We start from the raw sequence: 13,203 nt of genomic DNA on the forward strand, positions 1-13,203 counted from the left end.
TCCCCATTCATAAAAGAGAAGGTGAGGGTATATTGCGCGGGAGGGTTAATAATTGACAATCTGCTGCTGCCTGCCCGCTGAGTTAAAATGTTCCCACGGTAGCACGATACACAGTGTATCGTGAGTCTTGCGTGGGAACTTTTTAACTCAGCGGGGCAGGCAGCAGCAGATTGTCGCTCCCTTCAGTTTCACCCCACCTACACCCCTCTGCTTCCCGGCCATGTGTGTGACCCCTTCCCTCCCCTCTCCAGCTCCCCGCTCATTGCACCGCCGCGGGGGCTTTGCACTGTCTTCACGTCGGCGATACCAGCAGGTCAGTGCCAGTCACCGGAGACGTCAGGACCAACGGGACACCGACCCCCAGGCCCACTGCAAGCACGGAGATCCCAGAGACCCACAGCCAACAGCAGCCCAGCCCAGCCCCGCTCCAATTACAGAGGAACCTGGGTTGCGGATGACGGGACGCAGCTCGGGGCGTCGTAGGGGCCCATCGGGGAGCGGGTTCCTGTTGGTCCTGACGTCTCCGGCCACCTCCGGGAACTGTACCGCCCTTGCAGGAGAGTGGGGTTGTTTGCAGTTGCAGAGGGAGGGGGCAAGGGCGGTACAGTTTCCAGTCTCAGCTCCAGTCCAGGGGGGTGGCCGGAGACGTCAGGACCAATGGGACACCGACCCCCAGGCCCACTGCAAGCACGGAGATCCCAGAGACCCACAGCCAGTAGCAACTCCAGCCCAGCCCCGCTCCAACTCCAGAGGAACACGTAGGGGCAGAAGCTGATGGTGTGCAAGGTACGTCTTGTTCTTGGGGTGGCGGATGAGGGGGCGCAGCTCGGGCTGTGGGCAAACTGCCACTTGTCGCCGTAGCGGCCCATCGGGGAGCGGATTCCTCTGGAGTTGGAGGGGGTATTGTGCTGTTTGATCGCCCCCTGCTATCCCAGGGACAGGGAGACACAGCGGCTTTTTAGACTGGTGGGCAATCACTTCCAAAGTTCTGCCCACACAGTCAGTACACCTCTCCTACACTGCATTTCATACAAACATTTATTCTGCAAGAAAAAACGACATTGAAGACTCAAACTCGCGACCGAGTAACTGCCAGGATCAAGGCGCAAACTCGCGACCTTGCGGATATGAGCCGAGCACTCTACCACTGAGCCAGCCATTAAAATCTACGCTAAAAATTTTCCATTCCGAAGGCCGACAAATTCTGAATTACGAAAAGTGTCTGGTCCCAAGGCTTTCGGATAAAAGGTTGTGCACCTGTAGTTGGAAACTGGAGCAAAAATCAAACTGCTGCAGAAACACAGCGGATCGAGCAGCATCTGTACGGGGGGGATGAAAGAATTGCTGATGTTTCATTCCAGTCTGTGCACCTGTTTATCATAAGGTCATAAGTATTAGGAGTAACATTAGGCCATTCGGCCCATCACGTCTACTCCGTCATTCAATCATGGCTGATGTATCTCTCCCTCCTAACCCCATTCTCCTGCCTTCTCCCCATAACCTCTGACATATCTATCTCTGCCTTAAATATATTCACCAACTTGGCCTCCACAGCCTTCTGTGGCAATGAATTCACCAGATTCACCACCCTCTGACTAAATAACATTCTCCTTATCTACTTCCTAAAAGAGCGCCCTTTAATTCTGAGGCTGTGGCCTCTGGTCCTCGACTCTCCCACTAGTGGAAACATCCTCACCACATCCACTCTATCCAAGCCTTTCACTATTCTGTACTTTTAATGAGGTTCCCCCCTCATTCTTCCAAACTCGCGCGAGTACAGGCCCAGTGGCGACAAACGCTCATCATAGGTTAACCTACTGGTAGACACAAAGTGCTGGAGTAACTCAGTGGGTGAGGCAGCATCTCTGGAGAAAGAATGGGCGGTGTTTCGGGTCGAGATCCTTCTTCAGACTGCTGACGTCAGAGGAAGGGTTTTGACCCGAAACGTGGCCCATTCTTTCTCCCCAGAGTTGCTGCCTCACCCGCTGAGTTACTCCAGCACTTTGTGTCTACCTTCGATTTATACCAGCATCTGCAGTTCTTTTTTAAACGCAGGTTAACCTACTGTTTGGTTGGTTTTGTTTGCCCCACTCTGCAGTGACCAGGAGGAAGGCCACTCTCCGCCTTAACTCAGTGATAGTCAGCACAAACGCATCACCCAGGCTAAGATCACTGATCACAACATTGCTCAAATACAAACCTGGGACTACCTCATCCATAAGAGCACAGATCAATACTGGAATGGATATTTCTGGGGAAAGCATTCGAGGGAGAACAGCACTCAGTAAAACAATACCATGTGGGTAATGCATTATTATCCCAGAGATTTATTTTATTGAATTCCCAATCCCAGCGGCACTCCAGCTACAGGAGGCAGGAAGGGGGCAAAACAAAACTGAACGAAGGTCCCACATATTGCAGCCCAACTAGGAGGTACATTGTTGGATCTGCACAATTCTTCATTAACAATAAAGGATATGAACATATTTAATTGAAGATGGACACAAAGTGCTGGAGTAACTCAGCGGGTCAGGCAGCATCTCCGGAGAGAAGGAATAGGTGTCCTTTCGGGTCAGAACCCTTCTTCAGGTGGTCAAAATTTTGATTCTTAGGTCGGTCAATGTGATTCAGAATATTTTCAGACAGATAGAACATAGAAAAATGTAGGTGGACACAAAATGGTGGAGGAACTCAGCGGTTAAATCAGCATCTGCAGTTCTTTCCTACACGTAGAAAAATGTAGCGCAGCAACAGGCCCTTCAGCCCACAATGTCTGTGCTGTACACGATGCCAAAATAAACTAAACTCCTCTGCTGCAAGAATCCATTATGAGACTGAGAAACAAGAATAAAACAGTTTAGAGACATCAGCCAAACCATAGGCTTACCAAAATTAACTGTTTGGAACATCATTAAGAAGAAAGAGAACAGAAATACAGAGGCTACACTGCAAGATGCAAACCACTGGTTAGCTGCAAAAATAGGATGGCCAGGTTACAGTTTGCCAAGAAGTACTTAAAAGAGCAACCTCAGTCTCTGGAAAAAAGGTCTTGTGGACAGATGAGACGCAGATTAACTTATATCAGAGTGATGGCAAGAGCAAAGTATGGAGGAGAGAAGGAACTGCCCAAGATTCAAAGCATACCACCTCATCTGTGAAACACGGAGGTGGGGGCGTTATGGCCTGGGCATGTATGGCTGCTGAAGGTACTGGCTCACTTATCTTCATTGATGATACAACTGCTGATGCTAGTAGCATAATGAATTCTGAAGTGTATAGACACATCCTATCTGCTCAAGTTCAAACAAATGCCTCAAAACTCATTGGCCGGCGGTTCATTCCACAGCAAGACAATGATCCCAAACACACTGCTAAAGCAAGGAGTTTTTCAAAGCTAAAAAATGGTAAATTCTTGAGTGGCCAAGTCAATCACCCGATCTAAACCCAATTGAGCATGCCTTTTATATGCTGAAGAGAAAACTGAAGGGGACTAGCCCCCAAAACAAGCATAAGCTAAAGATGGCTGCAATACAGGCCTGGCAGAGCATCACCAGAGAAGACACCCAGCAACTGGTGATGTCCATGAATCGCAGACTTCAAGCAGTCATTGTTTGCAAAGGATATGCAACAAAATACTAAACATGATTACTTTCATTTACATGACATTGCTGTGTCCCAAACATTATGGTGCCTTGAAATGGGGGGGACTATGTATAAACACAGCTGTAGTTTCTACATGGTGAAACCAAAATGTATAAAAATGGCCTTTATTAAAATCTGACAATGTGCACTTTAACCACATGTGATATTTTCCTATTACAAATCTCAAATTGTGGCAAATAAATAAATGATGGGTCTTTGTCCCAAACATTATGGAGGGCACTGTACCTCTTGACACACTGAACTTATTGCCCAAAAGGTTGTGTGATTTGTCCATGTCAGATTGTTTGGGGCATGTGGTCTTTGCAATGAGATTTTTCTTTAAGGCAGGGATTGAAACAGCCTTGTGAGAGAGGACTGGTGGCAATAAACCCCGGTTCTGGTAGATGAGTTGGGTGCTCTATTCAGCAAAGGCAATCCATCAGTGGCTGAAACCAACTAGCGGAGAGAAATTTCAAACGCAGACAGGTTTATGAGGGTTAACAGCATGTCCAAGTTTAGCTCCAAACTGATATTTTGAAACTCGATCTGTTTTACCTCCTCTTCCTGCTGCATGCGTTTGAGGGTCAGGCGGTCAGATATTCTCCTGGGAGCTATTTCAGACAGCTTCTTCTGCAGCTGTTTCTCCTGGAAATGAAAGCAGGGCAGGTCAGAGGTCTGGCACATAGCTATTACAGGCAGCCTGTTAATGACCACGCTTGCTCGCTCGCTCGGGCGCAGTGCTGCAGCCTCCTGCACGACACAGACTGCAGAGATTAATCACAAAGCCCTACTCCAATACCTGTCCGTCACTGTAAACTAATCACAACTTTTGATTTCCGCTCACCCCGCCACGCGGCTCTCAGATGAAGCCATCTTCCCAACATTGCCCCGTCTCCACCCCCCACCCACCTGCCCCCAAACCCTCAGTGAGAGGGAATAGCTAGCCTCAAAGAGAAATAAATCATCGTGGAAAAGCTCAAAGCAGATTTGAAAGGCATGGGTGCCACCGGACAATAACTTAATCTATTTAAGCAATAATGAGCAGCAAGGTGGTCATAAATTAAGCCTTTTACTGGGCTACGGATTTGGCATGAGGTGAACACAGGACCAGTGCCGTCGCTGGTTAGATTAGCAATTCTGCTACGTATAGGCTTTTATTCACCGATGATGAATAATAAGTTTAATACAGGTAATAAGGATTGCATTTCCAGATGCGGTAAAAAAATTACCCATCGAGTGTCGGAGCTGCGAGGGTCAAATATAACCTTCAGCCTCCACGATGGAGGGAAGATGGCCCTGACTGCAGAGCCCGCGGGGGCTTGGAATTGATCTTGTCTCCCCTGGGTGAGGGAGGTGAACCTTGGCCTGCTACTCATCGCTGGTCCGTGTCCCCTGATGCAGGCGGCTCCAGGGAGAGGCTTCGCCTGCAATGTCCTCAACCGTCATTGTCAATAAAGCAGACCGTCACACCGCACACACCAGCATCCAGAGGGGCAGTGAATGCACAACTAGCTCCCAGAAATAAAATATCACCTTCAGCACAAGAGCAGAAGCAAATTCACAGCATGAATTAACACTTACATTTTCTATTTTGAAACAAAAAGAAAAAAACATGAATTGAGACATATTTTTCCAAATCGCTCATCTGAGCGTTTGACAGCACTGGGCCTCTACTCGCTGGAGTTTAGAAGGTTGAGGGGGGACCTCATTGAAACGTACACAATAATGAAAGGCATAGATAGAGTGGATGTGTAGAGGATGTTTCCACTGGTGGGAGAGTCTAGGACCAGAGGTCACAGCCTCAGAATTAAAGGGCACTCTTTTAGAAAGGAGGTGAGGAGGAACTTCTTTAGTCAGAGGGCAGTTAATCTGTGGAACTCTTTGCCACAGAGGGCTGTGGAGGCCAAGTCAGTGGATGTTTTTAAGGCAGAGATAGATAAGTTCTTGATTAGAACGGGTGTCAATGGTTATGGGGAGAAGGCGGGAAAATGGGATTGGGTGGCAGAGAGTGAAGAGAGTTTTATTGTCAAATGTCCCAGATAGAACAATGAAATTCTTGCTTGCTGCAGCACAACACAATATGTAAACATAGTACATAAATGAGAAAACAAGTTCAGTGTGTGTATATAAACATACACACATACTCACAAAATTATAGTGCAATAATAATAAATCTGTTGTAGTTCAGAGCTTATTTGTTGTCGTGTTTAATGGCCTGATGGCGGAATAGACTCGATGGGCCGAATGGCCATAATTCTACTACAACTTGTGATCCATAAGGAATTGTAGCTGGTTAATGACTGCAGGGGGTTAGTAGGAGATTGTTAAGGGCTTGGACACCCTAGAGGCAGGAAATATGTTCCCGATGTTGGGGGAGTCCAGAACCAGGGGCCACAGTTTAAGAATAAGGAGTAAGCCATTTAGAACGGAGACGAGGAAACACTTTTTCTCTCAGAGAGTGGTGAGTCTGTGGAATTCTCTGCCTCAGAGGGCGGTGGAGGCACGTTCTCTGGATGCTTTCAAGAGAGAGCTAGATAGGGCTCTTAAAGATAGCGGAGTCAGGAGATATGGGGAGAAGGCAGGAACGGGGTACTGATTGGGGATGATCAGCCATGATCACATTGAATGGCGGTGCTGGCTCGAAGGGCCGAATGGCCTACTCCTGCATCTATTGTCTATAGATGGTTCAGAAGTAGTCAATACAACTAGGATAGAGACACAAGAGACAGCAAATGCTGGAATCTAGAGCCAAGCACAAAGTGCTGGAGGAACTCAGTGGGTCAGGCAGCATCCGTGGAGGGAATGGACAGGTGATGTTTCAGGTGGGACCCTTCTTCAGACTGATTGCAGTGGGTGGGAGAAAGCTGGAAGAGATGTCACAGTACAGCAGTAAAATGGAGGCAAACACGATGGTGACTTGGGTAACAGAACCAATCTCAACCTTCCAATGCGGGGACATTCAGGAAGTCACGCACACGCACACGCACATACACAGATGGTGGAAAGTTTTGAGTTCTTAGGAGTAAATATCATCACCAACTTGTCCTGGACTGGCCACATCCACACCGAAGCAATGGGCGTGAAAGCACACCAACGCCATGCTTCCTTAGAAGGCTTAGAATGTTCGACATGTCCCAGGAACGTTCACCAACTTCTACAGATACGCCATGGAAAGCATATTAATCGGGATGCATCACAGCATGGTTCAGGAACAGCTCCAGCCAAGACCCGCAAGATAGTGCAGAGTTGTGGACTAAGCCCAGGACACCAGGCAAACCAACCTCCATTCCACCGACTCCATCTACACTTCACGCTGCCTCGGCAAGGCCAGTAGTGTAATCAGGGATCAGTCACTCCCTCTTCTCCCCTCTCCAACAGGGCAAGAGGTACAGAAGTGTGAACACGCACACCTCCAGATTCAGGGACAGATTCTTCCCAGCTGTTATCAGGCAACTGAACCATCCAATCACCAGCTAAAATGTGGTTCTGACCTCCCATCTACCTCATTGGATTTGATCTCATTGTACTAAACATTATACCCTTGATCCTGTACAATGTGAAGGGCCTGGTTGTAATCACGTATAGCCTTTCCGCTGACTGGACAACACACAACAAAAAGTGTCTCACCCCACCTGGTACACGTGACAATAAACTCATCTAAACAGGCAGAGGGCGTCAGGAGCCGGGATTAAGATCCAGTGAGTTCAGATGGAAACTTTATGGACATTGAGTGGGTTAAAACTGTGCTGCTCAGAGTCTGTGGCCTCTGTCAACAGCTGTTGTCCAGGGTCTCAATAAAACTCACTCAGGCAGAGTTCTGTAAATTAAACAAGGCACCTGGACAATTACATCGAGGGGAAAGGTTGAGGAGGGGCCTGGGCCAAACGCAGGAAAATGGGACTCGCGTAGATGGGGCGTCTTGGTCGGCATGGCCGGGTTGGGCCGAAAGTCTTGTTTCCGTGCTGACCGACTGACATGAATAGTGAACTTGTTCAGTCTATCGGTTTCCCCAGTTCCCTCACTCTCTGCTGAAACCATCGACCAGCTGAGACGGAGTTTTGGCTGAGAGTTTACCGCTTGCAAACCTGAACGGCCAAGGCTTGGACAGCAATCTATGCTGAATGGGAACCACAAACCAGAGGCACTTAGAGCCACGTAACCAAGTGACCCAGACAGAATATAGTGAAGCCCATCGCACGAGACCTACTATGTCGGGCTGAGACCCAAGCTGCGATCAGAGTTAATTTATCTCCTTTAACTGTTCTGCTGCCAGCCATCTCATGCAATGAGCTGTAATTGGTTTCTTCTGGAGGTTTGCTTTACATTACATTTGTTTAAATACCTTATGTGTAATCTTGACTGTTGACCTACAGTCGCTGAGCAGGATATAGCTAATCACCAGAGAGTAAAGAGGTCACTTCTAATAGTCTATTGAAGCACCAACGTTTCACCACAGGAAGCAGGCAATGAAGGCGCCACAAAAAAAGAAACTTTCTAGGGATAAGTGTTTAAAGGGTTACACAACGTTCCATAACTGTATTTAGACATTTATAATCGCAAAGATTGTCAAACGAGATCACAACTGGTGCGCGACAAAGCTGAGAAATATATTCTGCACTCTGTAGCTAGACAGAAAATGCTGGAGAAACTCAGCGGGTGAGGCAGCATCTATGGAGCAAAGGAATAGGTGACGTTTCGGGTTGAGACCCTTCTTCAGACTTCTTCTGCACTCTGCATTTTCCCTTTACCCCCCCTCCCACCCCCCCCGATCTATTGTACTTGAGTTTAACTTGAATGGATCTATGTGTGGTATATCCGACCTGTCTGGATATCCTGCAAACCAAAGCTATCCACTATAACACGGTACACGTGACATTAATACACACAAACCTAACTGCTTTTGAGTCAATAAAACTATCCATCAGAATATATATTGTGCTGTGAATTAGTTATTTTAATATCCCCACTGGAATACGATGTTTAAAATCCAATTTTTTATTAAAAGTAATAATATTAATGAACAAGTTGAGATGATATGATTGCTTGCGTGGATGCAATTTCAGGGGCAGTTGTTGAGTTTAGCATTATTGTCACGTGGACAGAGATACAGTGAAAAGCTTCTGTTCACTGTCAAAGCGGTACATGAATACAGTCAAGCCGGCCACAGTACAAAGGCAGAGGTAACATGTACAACATTTTGTGCAAAGGTCTGATAGCAGACACAAAATGCTGGAGTAACTCAGCGGGACCTCAGGCAGAAGGAATGGGTGACGTTTCGGGTCGAGCCCCTTCTTCAGATTCAGGTCTCGACCCAAAACGTCACCCATTCCTTTTCTCCAGAGATGCTGCCTGTCCCGCTGAGTTACTCCAGCATTTTGTGTCTACCTTGGATTTAAAGCAGCATCTGCAGTTCTCTCCCACACACTGAAGGTTGCAAGTATGCAGCAGTATTACATGGACTCACCTTGTGAGCAATCATGTTGCAGATTTCAGGGAGGAAATCTTCCGTGAGTGTTGCTTGCAGCTGCCGTTCCTTCACAGAAGAGTTACTCTGGAGGTCAGCCGTTAGTCTCCTCCACTCCTCCTCAGTCTGACACACCAGCTCCCAGTTGCCAGAGCTACCAGGAGGTCTCGTCGGATCTGGGAGAGAGAGAGAGAGACAGCACATGCATGAAGACATCTTAGCTTGACGTCACAATCAGTTCTCAAATACGAGGCGAGAAGCTTGAAAGCGCACACCCCCCGACCCAGGAACAGCTTCTTCCCCTCTGTTATCAGGCTTCCGAACAGCCCTTCCACAAGCCGGAACACTGTCCCGTTCACCTCTACCCCTTTGCGAACATTGGACTTTGTCTCTGGACATGCTGAGAACATAGAAATATAGAAAAATAGGTGCAGGAGTAGGCCATTCAGCACTTTGAGCCAGCACCACCATTCAATATGATCATGGCTGATCATCCCCAATCAGTACCCCGTTGCTGCTTTCTTCCCATATCCCTTGATTCCGTTAGCCCGAAGAGCTAAATCTAACTCTTGAAAACATCCAGTGAATTGAATTGAATTGAATTCCTTTATTGTCATTCAGACCTTACGGTCTGAACGAAATTTCATCAGGAATTGGCCTCCACTGCCTTCTGCGGCAGATAATTCCACAGATTCAAAACTCTCTGGGTGAAAAAGTTTTTCCTCATCTCAGTCCTAAATAGCCGACCCCTTATTCTTAAACTGTGTGACTCCTGGTTCTGGACTCCCCCAACATCAGGAACATTTTTCCTGCATCTAGCCTGTCCAATCCCTTAAGAATTTGATATGTTTCTATAAGATTCCCCCTCATCCTTCTAAATTCCAGTGAACTATATTCAGCACTCTGTATCTTCCCCTTTGCTCTTCATATTCAGATTATTACAGTGGATGTTAAATGCCGGGACTATTTTTCCGTGACTGTAATAATACAGGCCCAATGACACAACACAACATTAATTTCACAAAGATAATACATTTTCCTACCGGGACTTTTGGTTTCTTGTCGCGAGTCTTCTACAGGCGGCATCTCCCTAGTTACAAGCATGGATTCGCTGCAAAAAAAAAAAAAATCCAGTAAATAGAAAACGCACTTGGCTGGAAAGCAAGCAGACATGCATCCTTCAACAAGTTATCTTGCTCCAATATTGTAAACTCCATCAAAAAGCATTCTGCCGTAAGAAAGTTCAATCCATTCCATTTCTGGACCAACATTTTAAAAACGTATAGCAATTATATTTCGTTCAGGGATACGGCATGGAAACAGGCCCTTCGGCCTAATGTGTCCAGGCCGACCTTCGATCACCTGGTCTCCACTAGTTATACCTTATCCCACTTCCTCATCCACTCCCTACCACACTCGGGGCAATTTACAGAGGGCCAATCAATCTACAAACCCGCACGTCTTTGAGATGTGGGACCCGGACGCGGTCACAGGGAGAACGTGCAAACTCCACGCAGACTGTGCCCGAGGTCAGGGTGGGACCCGGGGCGCCGTGAGGCAGCAGCTCTAGTTCCGCCAGCTCTTAGTGTTTTACTTCACCCCATTGGTCTTCCATTTTGTCCTCCTTCACATCACTGCTCATAGAAACATAGAAACATAGAAAGTAGGTGCGAGAGTAGACCACCAGGTCCGTCGAGCCCGCACCGCCATTCGCTCATGGCTGAACACTAAACAGACACACTTACCCACAAACAGTAGACACAAGACACAGAACACAAGACACTACCCTCCCCTTTATACCGCTATCACCCCTCTCCACCCCAAAAACCTCGTGATCTCCTGGGGGAGGCAAAAAACCGGATAAAAACCCAGGTCCAATTCGGGAAAAAAAATCCGGGAAATTCCTCTCCGACCCCAATCTAGGCGATCGACACTTGTCCAGGAGATCACTCAGGTCTTACTATACTAACCATACCTAGGTCCATATCCCTGCCCTCTCCCCGTAGCCCCTTATCCCCTTGGCAGCTAAAAAAACATCTATTTTAGTCTTAAATATATTTAAAGTTTCTGCTTCCACTGCTCCCTGGGGCAGTGAATTCCATAAATTAACCACCCTCTGGGTGAAGAAGTTCTTCCTCATCTCAGTTTTAAAAGAGCCCCCCCTTATTCTGCAACTATGTCCCCTAGTTCTAGTTTCCCCGATCATTGGGAACATCCTCGGTGCATCCACCCGATCAAGGCCCCTCACGATCTTATATGTTTCAATGAGATCGCCTCTCATTCTTCTAAACTCCAAAGAGTAGAGTTCCAGCCTACTTAACCTTTCCTCATATGTCAATCCCCTCATTGCAGGAATTAATCTTGTAAACCTTCGCTGCACTGCCTCCAGGGCTAGTACATCCTTTCTTAAGTATGGACCCCAGAACTGTACACAGTATTCCAAATGTGGTCTCACTAATACTGTGTACAGCTGCAGCAAGACCTCCGTGTTTTTATACTCAATCCCCCTAGCAATAAAGGCCAAAACTCCATTGGCCTTCCTGATTGCTTGCTGCACCTGCATACTAACTTTTAGTGATTCATGTACTAATACCCCTAGATCCCTTTGCGTTGCATTACAACGCAGCTCCTCCTCATTTAGAAAATAACTTGCCCTATCATTTTTTTTCCCAAAGTGAATGACTTCACATTTATTAGTATTAAACTTCATCTGCCAAGTTGTTGCCCACTCACCTAGCTTATCTATATCCTTTTGCAGACTCTTCCTATCCTCCTCATCCCCTACTTTTCCTCCCATTTTTGTATCGTCCGCAAATTTTGATATATTACACTTGGTTCCCTCCTCCAAATCATTTATATAAATTGTGAACAACTGGGGTCCCAGCACCGACCCTTGCGGAACCCCGCTAGTTACCGGTTGCCATCCCGAGTATGAACCATTTATCCCCACTCTCTGCTTCCTATTTGTTAGCCAATCCTCTACCCATGCTAATATATTACCCCCAATTCCATAATTTTTTATTTTTAGCAATAGTCTCTTATGTGGCACCTTGTCAAAAGCCTTTTGGAAGTCCAAGTATACCACATCCACCGGTTCCCCTTTATCCACCCGGGTTGTTACTTCCTCAAAGAATTCGAGCAAATTCGTTAAACAGGACTTCCCCTTCACAAAACCATGCTGGTTCTGTCCGATGAAGTCATGTTTATCCAAGTGCCCCGTTAGTGTTTCTTTAATAATTGTCTCTAACATTTTACCCACCACCGATGTTAGACTAACCGGTCTATAGTTACCCGCTTTCTGTTTACTTCCTTTTTTAAATATAGGTGTTACATTGGCCATTTTCCAATCCACTGGGACCGTTCCTGCCTCCAGGGAGTTTTGGAAAATTATCACCAATGCATCCACAATCCCCACCGCTATCTCCCTCAAGACCCTTGGATGTAATCCATCAGGCCCAGGGGATTTATCCTCCTTCAGTCTCATTAATTTCCCTAATACCACCTCCTTGGTGATCTTAATAGTATTTAGCTCCTCCATTCCTACCGCCCCCTGTTTATCCAACGTTGGAATATTTTTTGTGTCTTCTATGGTGAAGACTGATACAAAATACTCGTTTAATGCCTTTGCCATTTCCATGTTCCCCACCAACAACTCTCCAGTCTCACCCTCCAATGGACCAACGTTCACCTTAGCCACCCTTTTTCTTTTTATATAGCTATAAAAACTCTTACTATTAGTTTTTATGTTGTTTGCTAAATTCCTTTCATAGTCTATTTTCCCCGTCTTAATTAATCTCTTAGTTATTTTTTGCTGACCTTTAAATGCTTCCCAATCCTCTACCCTCCCACTATCTCTGGCTACCTTATATGCCCTTGCCTTCAGCCGAATACTATCCTTTATAGTTTTACTGAGCCATGGCTGACTGTTCTTACCCTTACCCCTTTTTTTCTTCATAGGAATAAATTTTTCTTGAAGGTTATACAGTAGACCCTTAAACGTACACCACTGCTCATGTACCGTCTTATTCTTGAGTCTGCTATCCCAGTCAACTTTGATCAGCTCAGTCCTCATACCTTCATAATCCCCCTTATTTAGA

The 13,203-nt window shown here is 46.5% G+C and overlaps 1 protein-coding gene across 3 annotated transcripts in view; it reads right to left on the reverse strand.

Annotated features, from left to right (window-relative positions):
- Window positions 1-13,203, reverse strand: part of LOC116983680 (cat eye syndrome critical region protein 2) — a 92,354-nt gene that overhangs the window by 19,182 nt on the left and 59,969 nt on the right. For all 3 annotated transcript variants that reach the window (XM_033037446.1, XM_033037445.1, XM_033037444.1), the window contains exons 6-8: window positions 10,150-10,217; window positions 9,107-9,282; window positions 4,198-4,287 (exon numbers count right to left, since the gene is read on the reverse strand). In XM_033037446.1, the coding sequence (XP_032893337.1) occupies window positions 4,198-4,287; window positions 9,107-9,282; window positions 10,150-10,217 (334 nt within the window). The remainder of the gene's footprint in view (window positions 1-4,197; window positions 4,288-9,106; window positions 9,283-10,149; window positions 10,218-13,203) is intronic.

The sequence above is a fragment of the Amblyraja radiata genome, chromosome 19 (genome assembly GCF_010909765.2).
Source record: "Amblyraja radiata isolate CabotCenter1 chromosome 19, sAmbRad1.1.pri, whole genome shotgun sequence".
In the NCBI taxonomy this organism is placed as follows: Eukaryota; Metazoa; Chordata; class Chondrichthyes; order Rajiformes; family Rajidae; genus Amblyraja; species Amblyraja radiata.